At 41.7% G+C, this 21064-nt stretch overlaps 3 protein-coding genes and 1 long non-coding RNA gene across 5 annotated transcripts in view; 3 read left to right on the top strand and 1 right to left on the bottom strand.

Moving 5' to 3' along the window:
• LOC134213966 (uncharacterized) overlaps nucleotides 1-2418 on the top strand; it is a 408814-nt gene extending 406396 nt beyond the window's left edge. The window contains exon 2 of the mRNA XM_062693416.1: nucleotides 1953-2418. Within this exon, the coding sequence (XP_062549400.1) occupies nucleotides 1953-2194 (242 nt within the window). The 3' untranslated portion in view covers nucleotides 2195-2418. The remainder of the gene's footprint in view (nucleotides 1-1952) is intronic.
• A 4199-nt stretch (nucleotides 2419-6617) lies between these two features.
• LOC134213957 (uncharacterized) lies at nucleotides 6618-7512 on the top strand. Its single transcript, XM_062693409.1, has 3 exons — nucleotides 6618-6870; nucleotides 6929-7210; nucleotides 7276-7512. The coding sequence occupies exons 1-3, from the start codon at nucleotides 6643-6645 to the stop codon at nucleotides 7408-7410; spliced, it is 645 nt and encodes a 214-aa protein (XP_062549393.1). The 5' UTR covers nucleotides 6618-6642; the 3' UTR covers nucleotides 7411-7512.
• Nucleotides 7513-7895: 383 nt separating this feature from the next.
• Nucleotides 7896-20261, bottom strand: LOC134213956 (protein THEM6). 2 transcript variants are annotated; one of them, XM_062693407.1, is made up of 5 exons: nucleotides 19765-20261; nucleotides 19506-19678; nucleotides 8566-8780; nucleotides 8103-8484; nucleotides 7896-8038 (listed from the first exon to the last, which is right to left on the bottom strand). In XM_062693407.1, exons 2-4 carry the CDS (start codon nucleotides 19657-19659, stop codon nucleotides 8152-8154), a joined length of 702 nt encoding a protein of 233 aa, XP_062549391.1. In that variant the 5' UTR covers nucleotides 19660-19678; nucleotides 19765-20261; the 3' UTR covers nucleotides 7896-8038; nucleotides 8103-8151. The 2 variants fall into 2 exon arrangements, with proteins under 2 accessions (XP_062549391.1, XP_062549392.1); XM_062693408.1 differs by having other exon boundaries at nucleotides 19506-19669.
• On the top strand, nucleotides 12785-13283 carry LOC134213955 (uncharacterized). Its single transcript, XR_009979586.1, has 3 exons — nucleotides 12785-12906; nucleotides 12973-13036; nucleotides 13103-13283. It is a non-coding gene; the product is annotated as an uncharacterized LOC134213955 (long non-coding RNA).
• Nucleotides 20262-21064: the final 803 nt, after the last annotated feature.

Raw genomic sequence — 21064 nt, 5'->3', positions numbered from 1 at the left:
CTGGTGAAACATTCGAAATTACCAATAAATCAGTGGATCATCGGAAGAATTCTTCGTCTGCATCAAGCACCTGACGGAAACCCCAGATTAGCAACCATAAAAACATCAACCGGCGAGATTGTCCAGTCCATCCATAATCTGAGCAAGTTACCAGTAAGTCCTGAAAATTAAAACATAAATTTTGGTGGGCGGCATGTTCCGGCCGGAGTCATCATATTGAACTGAAATAGAAACATAAACATGAATTGTAATAAGTAGAAATCAAATAACAAATTAATTACTTACCGAATCAATCTGCACCATCTGCAGCATTTTGTTTTGATCTCGTTAGACATACACGTACAGTAGTAGTAGTCAGTTATGAGTTACCACTCACTTATACACTATTGCGTACCGCTGTGAACAATCAAAAGTTGCATGCAAGAAATGAAACGGAGATAGGAATGTAGAAAGAAGAGTTAATATATACACAGATCGTACGCCTAAGAAGATGACTCGTCAACCTTTATAGTTCCTTATGTACAAAAATTCAAATAATTTAGGGACAAAACAATATTGAAAATCACCTCAAACTGAATACGACATGCAATGAAAAGAATCAATAGAGACAAAATGATGCCATATGAGTCCATGGGAAGGAAACGGTATAAATATTGTCCCAGATGCCAATGTAAAATCAGTTATCAAATCGTTATCAAAGTGAAATATACTCCATCCAAATCGTTATTCCAGTGTTCTTATTCGAAACCGTGATTCTGCAGCCGTGAACCATTTCCGGTAGTAAACCGTTGCCAGTACCAGTGACGAAAAGTAGTGCGAAAGGTGATACGCGAAATTAACCCTTAACGACCCGGGACCTAAAACTTTCATCGTTGAAAATTAGGTCGACGCGAAAACACCCTCCTTCCATGTGAGATTTTTTTCACACATTCTTTTTTTATTTATATGGATCGTAAGAAAATAATAGTACTCCCCCCATAAGTGCCTACGTCATAAGTGTATGACTATGAAACGCTCATGCGGGCTTGTTCATGCTATGTATAGCGTGAAGTAAAATCCAGAAACCACACCGTTTCAGCGGTTTCCCAGCATATTGTCGTCAATTCATAATGACAACATTTTGCTGACAACGACAACAATTTTTGTCGCGACAGAATTCGAAGGTGACATGACGAACTTTTTTGTCAAAAACCATGACAACTAGTTTTGTCCGTATGGTATGAGCAAAACTTTTGTCGTGGTGCAAAGCGTCACGCGACAAATATATCGTAACAAAATAAGTATGTGACAAGTTTAAAAATGTCTTGTCGGAGAGGGAGACCAGTAGTGCGCTGTATCGGGTGTCGTTGGTTAGGTTGTGTTGTCAAGTTTGAGGTGACTGTTTTTTCTTTGGTTTTGTCGCATGGTTTTTCTGTGTGAAGGTGACAAATCCCAGGCCTGCTCACTGATCCAACTGATCAGCTGAAACGTTGGTTCGACCACTTAGAACAACTTCTTCGAGTTCCACGGTAGCCGGTTAAACAATGGAGAAGGTCGAAAACCAAACCCAGTCAATGTTGGGCGGCGGTCTAGACAATGCACCAAACCCAAAATACTCAACTCTAACGTGGAATCTGTGATGTTATACGCCAGTGATACTTGGTGCGTATTAGCAGAGATCACATAGATTTGCAAGTATTCATCATCCGATGTCAACGTTTTACAGCTCGGGCCTGGTGGCCTCACAACTGAATGTTGAATCCCATCGAAATCCGATATCAACAGCAACTCCGCAGTGTGAATGGACGTAGCCCTTCCATACACCACGTATGCACCAAGAGTGGAGACGAAATCTGCAAGCAGGCGCTGGAATCCGGTAGGACATCGCAGCAGAGGCAGACTTAGGCTCTCATGGTGACGAAACCCTAACAGAGAAATGAATGAAGTTGATAGGAATCAGGGCCCAATTCAAGGTGTCGTATTCCAGCCGAAAACGGCTGAATGGAATCCGCCGTTGAAGAGCGGTGCGACTGTTCGTTTTAAAATTCGACAACAAACTACCGGTGCAATCTTCGTCGTTGCTACTCAACCCGATGGCGCTACCAACACCATCTCACACTGTGGTGGCAGCAATGCGCTAGCATTGCCATACCCCGCCGCGCAACCTCTCCCAGCCCCTCACAAGCTACCGATTCATTGGCACACGCTTAAATGAAGCAAAGATCGTCAGAAAATTCAATATGTTGCTCTCCATACTCTCAAATACTCAATCATGCACAGATTCTTTCACGATAGAGATCAATCAAGTCTAATGTAAAACTTGCCACATTGTACGGTAAATTGGGGCACGCGAAATATGTGATTTCACGATTGGTATATTTGATTGCTTATGTTTAATGTACAATCCGCAATAGCAAATTCAATTCATAGTCTAGAATCACTTATACAAACTAAAATCATTAGCCGCTTGCTCTGAATACTACACAAGGGTGGAGATGTTTTACGTTCCCGGTCCCGGTCCCGGTCTAGGCAATTTTCGGATTGGAAATTGTCTCGACTTCCCTGAGCATAAAAGTATCATCGTGCTAGCCTCATGATATACAAATGCAGAAATGGTAACCTGGCTTAGAAACTTCGCAGTTAAAAACTGTGGAAGTGCTTAGTGAACAATAAGCTGCGAGGCGGCTCTGTCCCAGTGTGGGGATGTAATGCCAATAAGAAGAAGAAGATGTTTTACGTTGGCCATTTGTCCCCCAAAAAGTGCTTAGAACACAAGAGTGAGTGTGTGACGATTGGATCCCAGTTTATAAATACCACATGTACATGGGGCTGAGAAGGAAACCAATATGCCATATAACCTATGTATTGTATAACTTTGATTAGCTATTTTTACAAAAATAGAGATTTATTTTGAAAATGTTTGGAAGAATGTTTTATTTTTCATAAATCAATTGTAACTGTAACTCTCAAAAAGCCAGAGTATTTTCAGTGTAACGTACCTTTGACTGAAGTAAGGTAAACGAAAATCTGCAACCAGACGCCTGAGATGACATCTCAGATCGTGCGGAGGTCGGGAAGCGCCCAGATAGCAATCACTGTCCATGAGCCGATCATTTCGGCTATGCAGCTAATCCGGGCATGTTTCTTGTATGGGTGAGTTAAGCGTCCATTGCATCCTCTACAGTTTGTCCGAAATCGTATCTATGCAGCTAACAAGTAGCATGGCATTCCAATAATTTTAGGATCTTGGGCATGCTGATAAGTCGTGCTTCACCGATTCTACTTCAGATGTCACCTAAGTATTCCGTACAGTCCCTGAAGTCTGCAATTCCGAGTCTATGCAAGAACGTCATGAAAGCCATGTTCAAACAACACATTTGTGATTTCAGAAGTACATCTGACCATTGCCCCTATTGATTCAACCAGTTTGAGTTGCCAAAACCAGCCCTTTTCCAAAAAGAAAAACAAAAGTTTCTACAAAAAATAAGTTTCCAGTATTTTTTAATTATATAAAGTTTTTGCTAAATTCCCTACTGGATAAATATGCTACAAATATTTATATTCTTTGCTTTTTCTAAACATTCTTTGACCCCCCGCCCTCCTCGTACATTCCAAGAGCTGTCGGACATGAAATAAATTTAATATTTGTATCGGCCTAATAAATATAAAAATATTGATTAGGTTGATCACCTCTTAGTAATCAAATGATATTTTATTTCACAAGAGCATCCTCGATGGTTTTGAACACATTCTTCTCAGAATATATATCAAACATGATTACCGTGAATTTCATAGTGGCTACTCTGTGATAAACCAGAACAATCGCAATTGCACAAGGAATCAATTGTTGGAAGCATTAGATTTGCTTCCAACCTCAGCACAGTCCGATAGCTCTAGTATTTTGAATGGTCGATAACGGCGCTGGCCACGTCCTCACGGTCTATCTGGGATGGGAGGGAATTGATGATGCAATCACCCGCCCACTGCAAGCCGAGATCACCTCTGCACTCGCCACGAGTTCAAGCGAATTTTTTTTGGAATTTTGGAGTTAGGTACTATGACAGAGGTTCGTCTTGGTTAACGGGTTCCCAATGCGATAGTAACGAAAGGGTGGTGAATATTCTAATTGGTTGCCGAAACGAACTTTTTCGTTTATTTCGTTACCTGCTAGAGCTATTCAAGTTTGTAGGAATATGATAGAAGATAGAAATGGTATAAAAGCCCATTTCCAGTTCTAGCGATTGCTAGAACATGAGAAATATGTATGTGGAAAAATACAAAGTAGAAGGAATGGAACGGGCCTTGGATTGAACCACGACCTCCTGCATATAAGGTAGAAGTGGTTGCCATATGACTACCAAGCCCGTCGTATTTCCAAAATCATGTTTAACATGTTTAACAAAATCATGTCTACACCTAACAAAAATGGGAGTAATTAAAAGAAATTGTTTCAAATTAACAAACTTTTTATTAGGAAAATTATTTTTAGCTTTTACAGGAATGTCTTTACCTGTCATAAGACGAGTTTATACAATTCCACCACTTGATTGCACATTTGACAGATACGCATTTCGACCTCAACAGAAGACTTCAGTGTTTTATACTTGCCTCGACTAACTTATATATAAACTTATTAAAATTAAAACCAAAAAAGCCAAACATGAATAAAATTTAAATAGAACCAAAATTAAATCAATCTAAATATAATTCCATAGAGAATCAAATCAAAACCCTATCCGAACGAAATCCAATCCAAATCCAATCCAAATCCAATCCAAATCCAAATCCAATCCAAACCCAATCCAAATCCAATCCAAATCCAATCCAAATCCAATCCAAATCCAATCCAAATCCAATCCAAATCCAATCCAAATCCAATCCAAATCCAATCCAAATCCAATCCAAATCCAATCCAAATCCAATCCAAATCCAATCCAAATCCTAATCCAAATCCAATCCAATCAATCCAAATCAATCCAAATCAATCCAAACCAATCCAAATCCAATCCAAATCCAATCCAAACCAATCAAATCAATCCAAATCAATCCAAATCAATCAAACCAATCCAAATCCAATCCAAACCAATCCAAATCAATCCAAACCAATCCAAATCAATCCAAATCAATCCAAACCAATCCAAACCAATCAAATCAATCCAAATCCAATCAATCCAAATCCAATCCAAATCAATCAAACCAATCCAAATCAATCCAAACCAATCCAAATCCAATCAAACCAATCCAAATCAATCCAAACCAATCCAAACCAATCCAAATCAATCCAAATCAATCCAAATCCAATCCAAACCAATCCAAATCCAATCCAAACCAATCCAAACCAATCCAAACCAATCCAAACCAATCCAAACCAATCCAAACCAATCCAAACCAATCCAAACCAATCAAATCAATCCAAATCCAATCCAAACCAATCCAAACCAATCCAAACCAATCCAAATCCAATCAAATCAATCCAAATCAAATCCAGTCAACCAATCCAAACCAATCCAACCAATCCAAACCAATCAAATCAATCAAACCAATCCAAACCAATCCAAACCAATCCAAATCCAATCCAAACCAATCAAACCAATCCAAATCAATCCAAACCAATCCAAACCAATCCAAACCAATCCAAACCAATCCAATCCAAACCAATCCAAACCAATCCAAACCAATCCAAACCAATCCAAACCAATCCAAATCAATCCAATCCAAACCAATCAAATCCAATCAAATCAAATCAATCCAAATCAATCCAAATCAATCCAAATCAATCAAATCAATCCAAATCAATCCAAATCAATCCAAATCAATCAATCCAAATCAATCCAAACCAATCCAAATCCAAATCCAATCAATCAAATTCAATCCAAATCAATCCAAATCAATCCAAATCCATTCCAAATCCATTCCAAATCAATCCAAATCAATCCAAATCAATCCAAATCAATCCAAATCAATCCAAATCAATCCAAATCCAATCCAAATTCAATCCAAATCCAATCCAAATCCAATCCAAATCCAATCCAAATCCAATCCAAATCCAATCCAAATCCAATCCAAATCCAATCCAAATCTAATCCAAATCCCATCCAATTCCAAATCCAATCCATATCCAATCCATGTCCAATCCAAATCCAATCTAACAAGTGTAAATAACATCAATGAAAGCACTAAATAATTATGGCCAGGAATTTATTTCATTTACTCCTATGTTCGCTGTTCTCAAGTATCGGAATTCAGGAAGATAATCGCAGGATGTACAGTGAATTGATCAGGTGGTAGATGATTTGCAACTTTTGAAAAAACAATTTTGATTCTTTCAACAAAAGTGGAAAAGCTACAAATACTGGGCATGTTCAGGTGGCAATATAACGCCACGAAGAAGAATAGCTTTGTAAAGCAAAAAATGCTTTGAAATAAACAAATTTTCATCACACTTCAAATTTTCATTTTCTTTTTGAAGATTAGAAAAATAAACGAGCAACCTTTAGAATAACATCCTCTCCACAAAACAATATCAGTTATTGTTCTAATGCGTTTTAAATTGCTTTCACTCTATGCGTACGTCTATAAATTATGAACCTCGGCCATGTTAGTAATCAATCTGCTATATTCAGTGATCCCTCCAACTACCAAGTTTAGATAACTGAGAGAACAATGCAGCAATTCGTCATATCCCTTCTGCTCCTGATTTCCACAGTTTGCGCTGCTATGGCGGATAGTCCTCCGGTTGATGGCGTGCCGGCTAACTGCCTCAATAAAAACTTCAACGTCGATCCATTCGAGTGCTGCAAAACGCCAAAGCTCCTGGATGAGAATGTAGTCAAAGAATGCGTCAAATTATTCCCTTCACCGCAAAATGCTCAGGACGAACTAAAACCCGATGTAAGTATAACTATTTGATTGATCCTCGACCAAGCGTTTGATCGTTCCGATATTTCAGTGCATGTCGGAGTGTGTGATGAACAGCACGAGGATCTTCGATCGACGACAGAACGTGAACGATGCCAAAGCAATGGAGACCTTCCTTGAGAAAATAAACGTCAACTCGATCTGGGCGGATATCTCGGAAAAGGCCGTCAAACAGTGCCTGGATGATGCCGACAACCGTAAGGCAGAGTTTACAAAGGAAATGAATAGCTTGCAACAGAAGTTTCCTAAAGAGCGAATCTGCTCACCATCAGCCGGATTTATCATGGAATGCGTCCATGTTTTGGTTTACAAGGTGAGATTTTCATTAGTTTTCAGACAGGAAAACGTGTTGACGAAGCATAATAAATTTGTTTCCAGAACTGTCCGGCATCAATTTTCAAGGATAACTTGGCTGGTTGCCCTGCCATCAAAAAGCACCTGAATGTGGATAATTGCCCATTCTATACGATATTCCCGGAGAAAAAGGATACCAAGACGAAGAAGCGTAATTAGATTAAGTTCTATTATGATTGTTAAGCTATATTGGTGGTGGGACTCAATGTTAATAATTCCAAAGCGCATGCCTTTATAATAAACATAGACAAAACAAGCCAAGGTATAGAAGTCTTTTCCATTAAGGTAAATAATAATAATGAATAGAGACAGATAAATCTCACTAGTGTTGGATTGCTTGCTTTGAACAGTTAGGTCAATAGTGGCGATTTATGTATTCATATTATATCCAAACTGTTCTCAACAATCACTTCCTTCCGTTGTCACCTTCCGATAATTTTTGAGACTAATATAGATAAGATTGAAAGCAAAGCATTCATCAACAACCAAAACCTGTCGTGGCGAATCCGTCTAAAAGCTGAGTAATTTGGATATTATTCTAGAAGATGCAAACTGGTGTACAACCTTTCATACGAACTTTTCAATTTACATTATTTTGTTTCATGATTTTCGAAAAAATAAAAAGTACAAGAACTTCATACAGCTTATAGATAAGTTAATAAAATTTGTAGAATTTATTTCAACAGAAGTTAACAAATAGCAGAGATTTAGAATCCATCATAATCATCTAGGCATTGCTTTCCTAGGGAACAGCATCAGCACAGCTAAATACAAATATCCACAATTCCTGGAATATGAAGCATATTTAGAGGTTTTTACTATCCTAACAATTGATCTACTTGTTCATTCACCATTATGGAAAATTCCAACATCTAACAATATCCTTTCTTGTCCGAAAAATCAGCATTCGTTTCGTAAGCTCGCGCTGGAAATTTCGTTCCACTCCAACCACTTGGCCACCTCCGGTGACATTTCCGGTTTCAGCTTGTTACTGCCAACGTACTCAGTACCGCCGTTGCCTACGATGACCCCGCCTCCGCCGTTTTCCAACCGATCCAAGCACTCCGTCGAACTGGTCGCAGTGGCAACGCCTTTCAAGAGCGTCGCCATGACATCCTCGGCCGAGCACTCGATGACCCTTTGGCGACACAGCGCTATGCAATGAATGAACCCATCCCCCAGTCCGATGAATCGATGCTCCATAAAAATTGATTGATTATCCCAGTAAACAATCTACGGAGAGGAAGAAACCAAAATAAGTCACATTGCACCAATTAATTAAAACCCTAAAAGATTCGTCGCTTTGTTTCTCACCCTGGAACTTATCCTGAATCGGGTGAAGGGACGAATGAACCTTCTGTAGCGGATGGTTGTTGCCCCTTGGACCACGGAGCCTCCCTTGCTGCGGATGGTTCGGTAGAGGAGGGTACGCTCGTAAAAGTCCACCCGTGCAAAGTCCACCTCTCTGAGGTAGCGGGCATTGTTCATGTGGTAGAGCAGCGTGTCGATATCGTTGGTGAGGCAAAGACCTAGAATGGAAATGTCATTCAAATGTGAAATGTTGGAAGTGAACAAGGGGCAAGAAACTCATTGTCCCCCAATAGTATTTCATAATATTTCTTGTATCCATGATTTTTCTCAAACAAAGATACGGTTGCTGATTTGGTTGTTATAGCATTTGTCAGTTAGTTGTTAAAACACAGTGTTCCCTCGTTTTGGGAACACCTAATTTGTACTTTAACCAGATTCCAACAAACCAAAACGGGGGTCCCAAAGATTGTTATTTTATTTTTCAGGAAAATAAAGGAGACAGAAATCATGTGTTTCCATAAAACAGGGTGAACTGTATTTCATGTTTTTCGAGCGAGGACTTTTTGATCAATTTACAATAGATATGACGTAGTTTTTCGCTATGTAATTTGACTGAGCACAAGCAGTTTGAAGCTTGTATGAAAATTATGAAAACAGTAACTTTTGTGAAAAACCGTTCCCCATCATTGCCCATTAAACTCTAAAAATGTATGAATACGTTAGCAACATAGGAAATTTAACAAGGGAAAATATCGTCTTTGTTGCTAAACGATTTGATGCTGGCAACAAAAGTTATTAGGGAAATATTGAATTGTGGGAAATTCAATTTAACATGTAAAAAAATAACATTAATAACAATAATGAGCATTTCTGTTTTCTTTATAATTTGGTCACAAAAGTCAGATTGCTTCGCAACAACAACTGGCTTTCGGCTTAGGATCTATTCTATGATGGCGATGCGTTAAATATATACAAATAGATTCTGGGCAATATATACAAATAGGCACTGGGTCATTACCAAGATTTGGGAGGAGGAAGTTTTGCCGCAGGAGTGGATGGAAGGTGTCGTGTGTCCCATCTACAAAAAGGGCGATAAGCTGGATTGTAGCAACTACCGCGCAATCACATTGCTGAACGCCGCCTACAAGGTACTCTCTCAAATTTTATGCCGTCGACTAGCACCAACTGCAAGGGAGTTCGTGGGGCAGTACCAGGCGGGTTTTATGGGCGAACGCTCCACCACGGACCAGGTGTTCGCCATTCGCCAAGTACTGCAGAAATGCCGCGAATACAACGTGCCCACACATCATCTATTCATCGACTTCAAAGCCGCATATGATACAATCGATCGGGACCAGCTATGGCAGCTAATGCACGAACACGGTTTTCCGGATAAACCGACACGGTTGATCAAAGCGACGATGGATCGGGTGATGTGCGTAGTTCGAGTTTCAGGGGCATTCTCGAGTCCCTTCGAAACCCGCAGAGGGTTACGGCAAGGTGATGGTCTTTCGTGTTTGCTATTCAACATCGCATTGGAAGGGGTAATACGAAGAGCAGGGATTAACACGAGTGGTACAATTTTCAATAAGTCCGTCCAGCTATTTGGTTTCGCCGATGACATAGATATTATGGCACGTAACTTTGAGAAGATGGAGGAATCCTACATTAGACTGAAGAGGGAAGCTAAGCGGATCGGACTAGTCATCAACACGTCGAAGACGAAGTACATGATAGGAAGAGGTTCAAGAGAAGACAATGTGAGCCACCCACCGCGAGTTTGCATCGGTGGTGACGAAATCGAGGTGGTAGAAGAATTTGTGTACTTGGGCTCACTGGTGACTGCCGAAAATGACACCAGCAGAGAAATTCGGAGACGCATAGTGGCTGGAAATCGTACGTACTTTGGACTCCGCAAGACGCTCCGATCGAATAGAGTTCGCCGCCGTACCAAACTGACAATCTACAAAACGCTAATTAGACCGGTAGTCCTCTACGGACACGAGACCTGGACGATGCTCGTGGAGGACCAACGCGCACTTGGAGTTTTCGAAAGGAAAGTGCTGCGTACCATCTATGGTGGGGTGCAGATGGCGGACGGTACGTGGAGGAGGCGAATGAACCACGAATTGCATCAGCTGTTGGGAGAACCATCCATCGTTCACACCGCGAAAATCGGACGACTGCGATGGGCCGGGCACGTAGCCAGAATGTCGGACAGTAACCCGGTGAAAATGGTTCTCGACAACGATCCGACGGGCACAAGAAGGCGAGGTGCGCAGCGGGCAAGGTGGATCGATCAGGTGGAAGATGACTTGCGGACCCTCCGTAGACTGCGTGGTTGGCGACGTGTAGCCATGGACCGAGCCGAATGGAGAAGACTTTTATATACCGCACAGGCCACTTCGGCCTTAGTCTGATTAAATAATAATAAATAAATAATAATAATAGATTATAGGCTGCTTCATGAAACGATCCTTTACATAAGTGGCAATCCTCATAGTAATTTTCAAATAAGCTTCAAATGGCACATGCACAACCAAATTACATCCAAATCAGCTAAAAATTTGGGAGGACTATTAAACTAGCAAAAACAATCGTTTAAGCACAGGGGAGCGAAAAAGTCAAAATTTGAATCACTCTAGTACAACTAAATGAATCAGAGAATTTGATTCGAATTTGTGGCTCATTCCTCATTCCACTTGCAATACATTGGGGAACAAATCATAAATGTCACAGCCAAACCTACGAAAAATGAATTTAAAATTTGTCGTACACATTTTGAACACTAGAGTCATATGTTGCTCAATGTTCCCCAATCAATGTCAGCCATAATCGATTTGCGTTTGACACTCTCAACTAGAAGCAACGACTTGATCACTCAGCGCCCACGCGCCCACTTACTACCTATGGTGATATTTATAGAGTTAGATTCGTGATAGTCATTAAATGAAGATTAATGAAAACAATTCGTAGCTGTCGACGCTTAGCCACACGTCGGAGGAACTGCGTTGTATAGCACATCGATGAATGAAAACTGCGTATCTTTTCCAAACTTAATGGAAATGGAAAATAATGCAAAAAAAAAAAATTACATCGCTGATAAACTACTGTGCACACTCAAACTTCGGACGCATAAGCACTTTCTGATATACAATTATCGTCGTCGGAGGTGACAATGGGGCTGCGAAATGCCCCCGGGAAGGGGCGCCTAACATAGCTCTGGTCCTCATAAGTTCCAATACTCACGCTTCCACGGGTCTTCCGATGACAATTGACCGCCAGCTAAGGGTTGCGTACTTAGCTGGTAGTGCAGCCTGGGCACTGTTGTCCTTCTGACATCAGCTAGAGTGAGAGGGTGTGTCCTGTGGGGTCTGCCTAGGATGTGGTGTGCCGCTCAAAGCGCACTAGCCTAGTCCTGGTGTTGGGTGGGACTTTACACAAATTTGACCCGACTGACCGAGCGTCTGTTCACCAAGGAGGTGCGGCTCCAACAGCGTCTGTTCTGGCATCCAGCGGCTGAGTATGAAATGCTATTCCCCGGAAGCTATACCTAAGATGGCAGCCCCCGGTGGATAGAGAACCTTGGGCCAACAACCTACTGTTCCCGAAATATCAATTTGTTCGAGAATCCGATAATGAAAGAATACGGACTGATTTTACGGCGACGACTCTTAGCGCGAAACAACGTACACGAATAGGAACATGGAACGTTTTAACCCTAGCCCAGCAGGGTAAATTGGCACAACTTGCCAATGAGGCACGCCGCATGAAGCTTGAGATCCTGGGACTAAGTGAAGTCCGTTGGCCAAACTTTGGAGAACACAGAACACCGTCGGGACAAGTTCTGCTATACTCTGGTTTACGAGGTGAACACGCTCCCCGGCATCGCGGAGTTAGCTTCCTACTAAGCGCTCAGGCACACTCTGCGCTTATGAAGTGGGAACCTATAAGTGAAAGGATAATCGTTGCCAGATTTAGAACACGGGTCCGAAACCTTACTATAATCCAATGTTATGCGCCAACCGATGCTGCCGATCTGCAAGACAAAGAGAGATCCAGCTGCAAGACAGTCAACTTGTTGAGTACGGCCTTGCCGTACATGCGCACCTTCTCATCCAATATGCACCATTTGCTCACACCAACGTACGTAGGTATATTTCGTACCTCACGTCCGAGATCGTTGGATAGATGTCACAGGTTGGGGAGGTATTGTATAATTAAAAACATATCACTCGTCAATAGAAACGTCTCGTGGCATTTAATGTTAGCTCGAACTAAAAAGTGAAATCTACTTAATCTATATTCTACATCTTCGGTTGACTTACATAGCTCAAGTTAAAGGTAATAATAGTCTATTATGAATTAGTGCTAAATTGAAATTATTGAAAACTTTCTTCTCTTAAATAGTAAAAGTATACAGCTGAATTATCTCTAACCTTAAACCTACGCTATACTAGACCTACATGCAAAGGTAATTAAAAATAGTTGAATAATATGTACAAGTACTCCACGATGTTGTTTAGTACGGATATTATAGTTACAGATATTAATGCATAAGCATCATCAGTAGGAATTCCGTAACCGCCTAGCCTATTCGACACACTGTGACTGTACCTATTCCGTGAACCCTGCATGGTGGAACTAAACGTAAGTGATAATTGGCCAAAATAACTTAATGAACTGAAACTAATTGTAAAAGTAACTATCTTGGACCTAACTATACGTATATTGTAAAATGTTACAGGAATATAATAATACTCTGATCAATGAACGTAATACCCATTCATTCGGTTGTTCTCTTTGGTGTTATTATATCGGAAATCATCTCGTGCAATTAGTTGGCAAGGCCAACACAACTCAATGCCGTCGTAGATAGAATTCCGAAGGGTGATATCAAGATCTGTTTGGGCGACTTCAATGCGAAGATCGGATCCGACAACTCGAACCATGAGCGCATTATGGGACGCCATGGTCTCGGAGAAATGAGCGAAAACGGAGAGCTGTTCGCAGAATTTTGTGGAAATAACGACATGGTGATCGGGGGATCGCTCTTCCCTCATCGACCGGTTCACAAGGTCACGTGGGTCTCCCGTGACGGCTTTACAGAAAATCAAATCGACCACATCTGCATCAGCCGAAAATGGAAACGGAGCCTTCTTGATGTACGGAATAAACGTAGTGCCGATATCGCGTCTGATCATCACCTCCTCATCGGCGAAATACGCCTGCGCATTGCGCGGATTCGTCGGCAGGAGGAACTGGAAGATGCCACGGTGAAACGGTCCTTCGTTGAAGAACTGGAGACGCGTGCTGCAGATATTCCGGAAGGTGGCAGCGTGGAAGACCAATGGACCGCCATCAAGAATGCCTTCATCACCACCAGCGAGAACAATCTGGGCGAACTACGCACCCAGAGAAAACAATGGATCACCGATGAGACCTGGAGGAAGATAGAGGAGCGAAGAGGAGCCAAAGCCGCGATAGAGCGATCGAAAACCAGAGAAGCCAAAGTCTTAGCCCGTCATCGATACGCGGCTCTTGAGAAGGAAGTAAAACGCTCATGTCGACGGGACAAGCGAGCGTGGGCAGACTGTCTGGCCGACGAAGGAGAGAGAGCCGCCGCAACCGGGGACATTCGCCTCCTCTACGATATCTCACGACGCTTAAGCGGGGCGAAGATGAATGCAACGATGCCTGTGAAAGACGCGAATGGTCAGTTATTGACCGACCCAACTGACCAGCTGAAACGCTGGTTCGAGCACTTCGAACAACATTTTCAAGTGCCAGCCAGGCCATCACCACCTCGGCATGATCTGCCTAGGATCCGACGTATAACACGCGTCAATACCGAAGCTCCATCACTGCTAGAGATTCAAACAGCCATCCAAAGCATGAAATCGAATAAAGCCCCAGGGGTCGACCGCATATCAGCCGAGATGCTCAAAGCTGACCCCATGACATCCGCTCAACTACTGCATCGTTTATTTCGTAATATCTGGGACACCGCAACTTTCCCGGTCGACTGGATGCAAGGTATCTTAGTGAAGGTGCCCAAAAAGGTTGACCTGACTGTATGCGATAACTGGCGAGGCATTATGTTGCTGTGTACCGTTCTCAAAGTTCTGTGCAAAATTATCCTAGCCCGGATTCAGGAGAAGATCGATGCGACTCTCCAGCGGCAGCAAGCCGGATTTCGTGCCGGAAGATCCTGTGTGGACCATATTGTCACGCTCCGCATCATTCTGGAGCAGGTCAACGAATTCCAAGAGTCCCTTTACTTGGTATTCATTGACTACGAAAAAGCTTTCGACCGTCTCAATCACGAGAATATGTGGGGCGCCCTGAGACGCAAGGGAGTTCCTGAGAAAATCATCGGCCTCTTCGAGGCACACTACGAGGCCTTTTCGTGTAGAGTGCTGCACAATGGGGTCTTGTCCGACCCTATCCGGGTCGTAACTGGTGTGAGGCAAGGATGTATTCTATCACCGTTACTGTTCCTCATCGTAATCGACGAGAACCAAACCGTGAACCAAACCGCGGGCTGTTATGGCAGCCTATAACCATGGAGCACCTAAATGACTTCGAATTGGCGGATGATGTTGTACTCCTCGCGCAACGGCGCTCTGATATGCAGAGTAAGCTCAACGACCTTAAACCGTCTAAGACGAATTAAGTACTGTCCATTTAATTCCACCAGTTAATTTTCGTTATCTTTGCAGATACGTATTTCGACCACAACTGTGTGGTCGTCTTCAGTGTCTTGTACTTGACTCGACTCAACGACCTTGCCGAGCGCTCCTCTTCGGCAGGTTTAGTCATCAACGTCAACAAAACCAAATCGTTGGATGTAAACACGGTGACTCCTTCCAGTTTCACAGTAGCCGGGCAACCAGTGGAGAATGTTGAAAGCTTCCAATATCTTGGTAGCCAAATGGCGTTAGACGGCGGTACCAAGATCGACATAGGCGCACGGATAAAGAAAGCAAGGGCTGCCTTTGCGAGCTTGCGAAATATCTGGAAAAACAAGAAGATAAGTGAACGCTTCAAAATCCGAATTTCAAAATCTACGTTAAATCTGTGCTGTTATACGCTAGCGAAACATGATGTGTATCAGTGGAGAACACTCAACGGCTGCAGGTGTTCATTAATAGATGCCTGCGGTATATAATTCGGGCCTGGTGGCCTCACAACTGGATCTCAAACAACGAGCTCCATCGTCGTTGTCACCAGAGGCCGATAGCAACAGAAATTCGGCATCGGAAGTGAGGCTGGGTCGGCCACACTCTACTTAGGGGCGGAAACGAAATCTGTATACAATCATTAGACTGGAACCCAGCGGGACATCGCAGCAGAGGCAGATCCAAAGATTCATGGTGGCGAAGCCTCAACAAAGAAATAAAAGAAGTTGACCGAAATCTAACCTGGAAACAGGTTAAAACGATAGCTGGACATCGCCAAAAACGATTTCTATCGACAATGGTACTAATTTCGAGGGGCAGCCAGCAGAGCCAGCAGACGAGATCAAAAATATCATTTAGCAAGGTTGCATTCACCTTTATGAATGCAGAAACAAAGTGGAACTTTACTACCCTATCCGCCCCACATATGGATGTCTATGTCTATGAAGAAAACCTTCAAGACGTTATGTCACCGTGATAAACTTTTCTTTTGGAAGCAAAACTAATTGATAATTCTCACCCATTGTCAATCGTGCCACTCGATGAACTCCATCAAGAAGTACAGACGCCCAACAGATTCCTCTCAATTGATTTATGTGACGCGAAGAATGCTTCAAGGTAAAATGATTCCGTGTCACTGTACAAAAACTGGAAACATTTGATCCTCATGCTGGATCAATTCTTACGAACCTGAACCAAAGCCTATTTACCAACAATTGCTCAAAGGACTAGATGTGTGACTACATTTCAAGTGTTCTTCTTCTTCTTCTTCTTATTGGCATTACATCCCCTCACTGGGACAGAGCCGCCTCGCAGCTTAGTGTTCATTAAGCACTTCCACAGTTATTAACTGCGAGGTTTCTAAGCCAAGTTACCATTTTTGCATTCGTATATCATGAGGCTAGCACGATGATACTTTTATGCCCAAGGAAGTCGAGACAATTTCCAATCCGAAAATTGCCTAGACCAGTACCGGGAATCGAACCCAGCCACCCTCAGCATGGTCTTGCTTTGTAGCCGCGCGTCTTACCGCACGGCTAAGGAGGGCCATTTCAAGTGTGCGCCAGCTAAAAGTCGGCGACATGGTCATCATAGTGGATGAAAAAGTACGTAATGGATGGCTCCGAGGACGTGTGGTTAGGGCAGATGAACATGTTAGAAAAGTAGATATTTAGACAAATTCTGGAATACTTCAAATTCCAGCAACAAAAAAGGGGATTCTCGATGTAAAAGGTAGTAAGACTAATAGAAAATTATGTATTACGGGACAGGGTGTTGTGTGAATCACGTGATAGTCATTTTTGATTTAAAGAGTTTTTGTGTAAATGTCTGGTCCGTTATTTAATTAGGTATATTAGTGATAAGTCTGAGCCAGATCTGGTCGGAAACGTAAGTTCATTAAAAAAATCTTTGAACATTTTATGTTTGCGATTTTTTCAGTAATGAACACACATATGAAAATATTGTCTATTATCATAGGAGACTATTGTCACAATAACGAATCAATGTCAGTGTCAAACACCGGGACAGGGAGGATGTGTTTTTATCAAGAACGAATCTCTACAATGGCGACGAGGATGAGGCGGATCGGAAATATCTGGCATGAATTAGCTGAACGTTTTGATTTTTTTAAATAGTAGTAGAGCGGTGAAGAATAATTAATCTTTTGAGAATATAAGTTGGATGAATTGTTGAAAAGTCTCATGTCTAAAGTCTTGTAACTTTCTGTCAGTTACGCCCGCTCAGTACATTAGACTCTCGCTCAAACTCAGGGTCGGCTCTTTCATACCGGGATAAGCAAGATAAAGGAACAAGTATAAGTAGATGTTTCGACGGCAAATGATTTTATTGAAGAAAGTCCCTAACGGCCCTAACTGCCCTAGCTACAACCCTACCAAATACAATCTACTTACGCCGTGTGTGGTGGTCGTGTTTGGGCCCGTTGAACTGGCAGTCACTGGGAAGGAACGTCGTTGTCCGGATCACATCCACGTGGTATATACGAGTACCAGCGGCTTGCTGGATTCAATCGTCCTCGGGGTAGCGCTCGTTGATGAAGATTCGTTCCTGCTCCGTATAAAAAAGGGGGGGGGGTTCTTCTGACCGGGCCGTTGCCACGCGGTCGACTTGGATTGACTCGGTACGTTGAGGTTAGCCGGCTCACCGGTTGGCGTCAGCTTGATGCTACGATCGGGCACCTGGTTTGCTGTGCCCACGATATTTGCGTAGTCGCTGGTCCAACTTGGGTCTCCGGGAAATGCGGTTTGACTCGCGAACAATTGTTCCGTCGGTCGTGGGTTGGGTTTGCTTCTGACGTGGGTTCGAAGCTCCAAGACTCCGGAAGACACTTGGACACAAAACGGCGATTACGATGGTTACTGTCCAGAAACTTCAATGGGTTTCGTACTGACTTGCACTACACCTTGGATTATCACTTTTGGAAAAATAGCTGTGTTCGCTCATCTGGTGCTCGAGCAAGTGAACGAGATGAATCGGCAAAATCATCCAGGAACCAGTTAACAGGCTTTTTCCATCCCACTAGGTAGTGGTGTTGTCGGTCAAAACTGCTACCAAAACTGCCAGCATAGTGAATGTGGTAGTGTAGTGTTGTTTGAGTTGCTGAACAATTTGTATTCAGTGTACTGTGAGTTTGAAATAACTGTTTGCCGTCTTGCCTCCTATCTTATATTCTGCATGTTTTTTTATTTCATATTACTATAGGTTTTTTTAATAATTAATTATTTTAGAGCGTCTTAGGGGAAATGCTACAAGGTTAAAATACTATTATTCTTCCATTTACTTCCACTATTAACTTTTTTATGTATCAACAAGCAGATACGTATTTCGTTTCCTACTTGGAAACTTCTTCAGTGTCTTTCGACTTTCGAGTCAAGTACAAGACACTGAAGACGACCACACAGTTGTGGTCGAAATACGTATCTGCAAAGATAACGAAAATTAACTGGTGGAATTGAATGGACAGTACTTAATTCGTCTTAGACGGTTGAATACATTCCACTAAAAGAGCTATATATATATATATATATATTTTTCAACCAAGAGTACTCAACGTTTCAATTGTCTAAGGTAATATTTGATGACCAATATCAGTGAATGCGCATTGGAGAAAAAAATTCACACTGCACGCGAGAGATGTCAACAATAAATGAGAAACATAAAGGCATGAATGCATCAGATTTAATCAGTGATTGTTTATTTAGTTGATTAATAAGTATAAGATTGCTAGTGGCGCTCCTGTTCGCTTGATCAAAATCTAGTTTGCATTGACCTAACAGCCAAAGTTCCGGTGCTATAAATGTCTAATTCATGTTGTTGATGAAATGAAACATTTCCTACAACATAGTCCATCATAAATAGCCAAGTTCAGCTTGTAGAAGCAAAATTTGAAAAAAAAAAAATACTGCTCACTGACTACAGCCCCATTAACGTTCTAGTACTTATGCTTCTCCTGTTCCATAGTTGTAAAACTATTTATAAATAGTTTTTCTAACATGAAGGAGAGATGTAGTAGGCTGAAAATACTATAGACTATCATAGTAGACTATTGTCACAATAACGAATCACTTTGTAATATTACCCAGAATAGTGTATACCTTTAATTCTTCGCCAAACGACCATAATTGTATACATAGAAATATGCAGAATTTTACATTTACGATACCTTCTGAGGGTCAAGGCCAAATGAAAAGAGATTTTGCACTCACACTCTACAATTACAAAAAAAAAGCATATTAAACTCACCAGTGACAGTGGCCGTTTCCAGAATGTGCAACCGCTTCTTAACATAGCGGGCCGCTATCACACAAAGGCACATCCGCAGGAAATAATGCAACTCGAACAGGACATACAGAGCCACCATCACTCCCAGCACGATTGCTAACACGGTGCACAACATTTCTTCGGGTCTACTTTTCCTACCGCAGGACCAGCGCAAAAAATTACAATGAAAAATTGATTTTCCACCTGTGCTTTCGGACTGTCCCAATCCAAACGAAATTACCTTCGTTCACCTTAGGAGTTAAGTAATCACCACCAATCGATGATTATGGATCCATGGATTGGAACCACTAAAAAATTTCCATTATTTAAAATAGTATCGCCTTTTTTCCTCGACCGAAGAAAATCAATTCTAGGGCAAACGTAAAAAAAACAGCTGATAGTGTGGGCTCGACTTCCGTTTACTTTCGCCGAACCTTGGCTTTGCACTTGACTTGGTTGGCCATGTTTTCAAATTCCTTTTGTGATCAATTAGTAGGCTGCAACTTGGAACAATTTTAGCACGACCTATTTCTAACCATTGCGGTACGCGATTTATAACTGCATCAAAGTTCACTGCGGCAAATTTTGAACGGTCACTGATCAGGAACGGAAGAGAATGGACAGTTGTTCACAAAAATCGTGGAAAAAAGGATATCTAGCTGGTGACACCGAGTGGCTACTTGAAGACTCTACCAGTCGAGTGTGACAGTTCAGCTTCCTGCTCTCACTAACCATTATTCCTAGGAAAAACGAAGAAAAGCTGCTTTCCACTTGGTGAATTGTTTTGAGGATAAGTCCGCATGCGCTAAATTTTCTTAGGCACTCTCACGGGTGAATGGCCTACTTGAATGAACGCTGCTGCGGCTATGAACTTTACCTTTTAGTACTAAATTGTTATTGAACAAATGAGTACCGATATTAGCATGAAAATATAGTGAAGCAACAAGTGTCGAATACAAGTATGCGATGTGCGTTTATTCAATAAGATAGATAGGTAAATATTACAAGCGCAAAGACGCTGCGAATTAAACAGAAGATGCCGGATTCTATATCTTTTCTGTATAAAAACCTTACCAAATCAGTATAAAATCTTGACATACACAAATCTAAGTTCTTATACAGATATTGTGTACAAGTTATATAAAATCTAACAATTGTGTATGTTTGTCATGGTACAGAATTGTAAGAAAATCTAACATCCGCTGATTGGGTGAATGTAAATGATATTTCTCCCTGTTCATACGTCTTCTTGTGTGGCAAGTTCAATGGATGAACTATGCCCAGGGAGACGAGAATGTTTCCCACCCGAAAACATCCTAGACCGGGACCGAGAATCGAACTCGCCATCTCCAGATTGGCAATCCTACGCCTTTGCTCGCGGTACTAACTGGAGACCCCAGGATTTTTATATTATTTAAAAAAAATTAAAAGCCAAATTATCAAAACGCCTTATCCGATTTTTTACACAAAGATATAAAAATCGATTTGTTGAATCTAGTAAAACACCCATAGAGATGCTACCCTATTCTGTAGTCAGAGAC

The sequence above is a fragment of the Armigeres subalbatus genome, chromosome 2, assembly GCF_024139115.2.
Source record: "Armigeres subalbatus isolate Guangzhou_Male chromosome 2, GZ_Asu_2, whole genome shotgun sequence".
Lineage (NCBI taxonomy): Eukaryota > Metazoa > Arthropoda > Insecta > Diptera > Culicidae > Armigeres > Armigeres subalbatus.
Note: the sequence above shows the minus strand (reverse complement) of the source record. Positions and strands in the feature narration are given on the sequence as shown.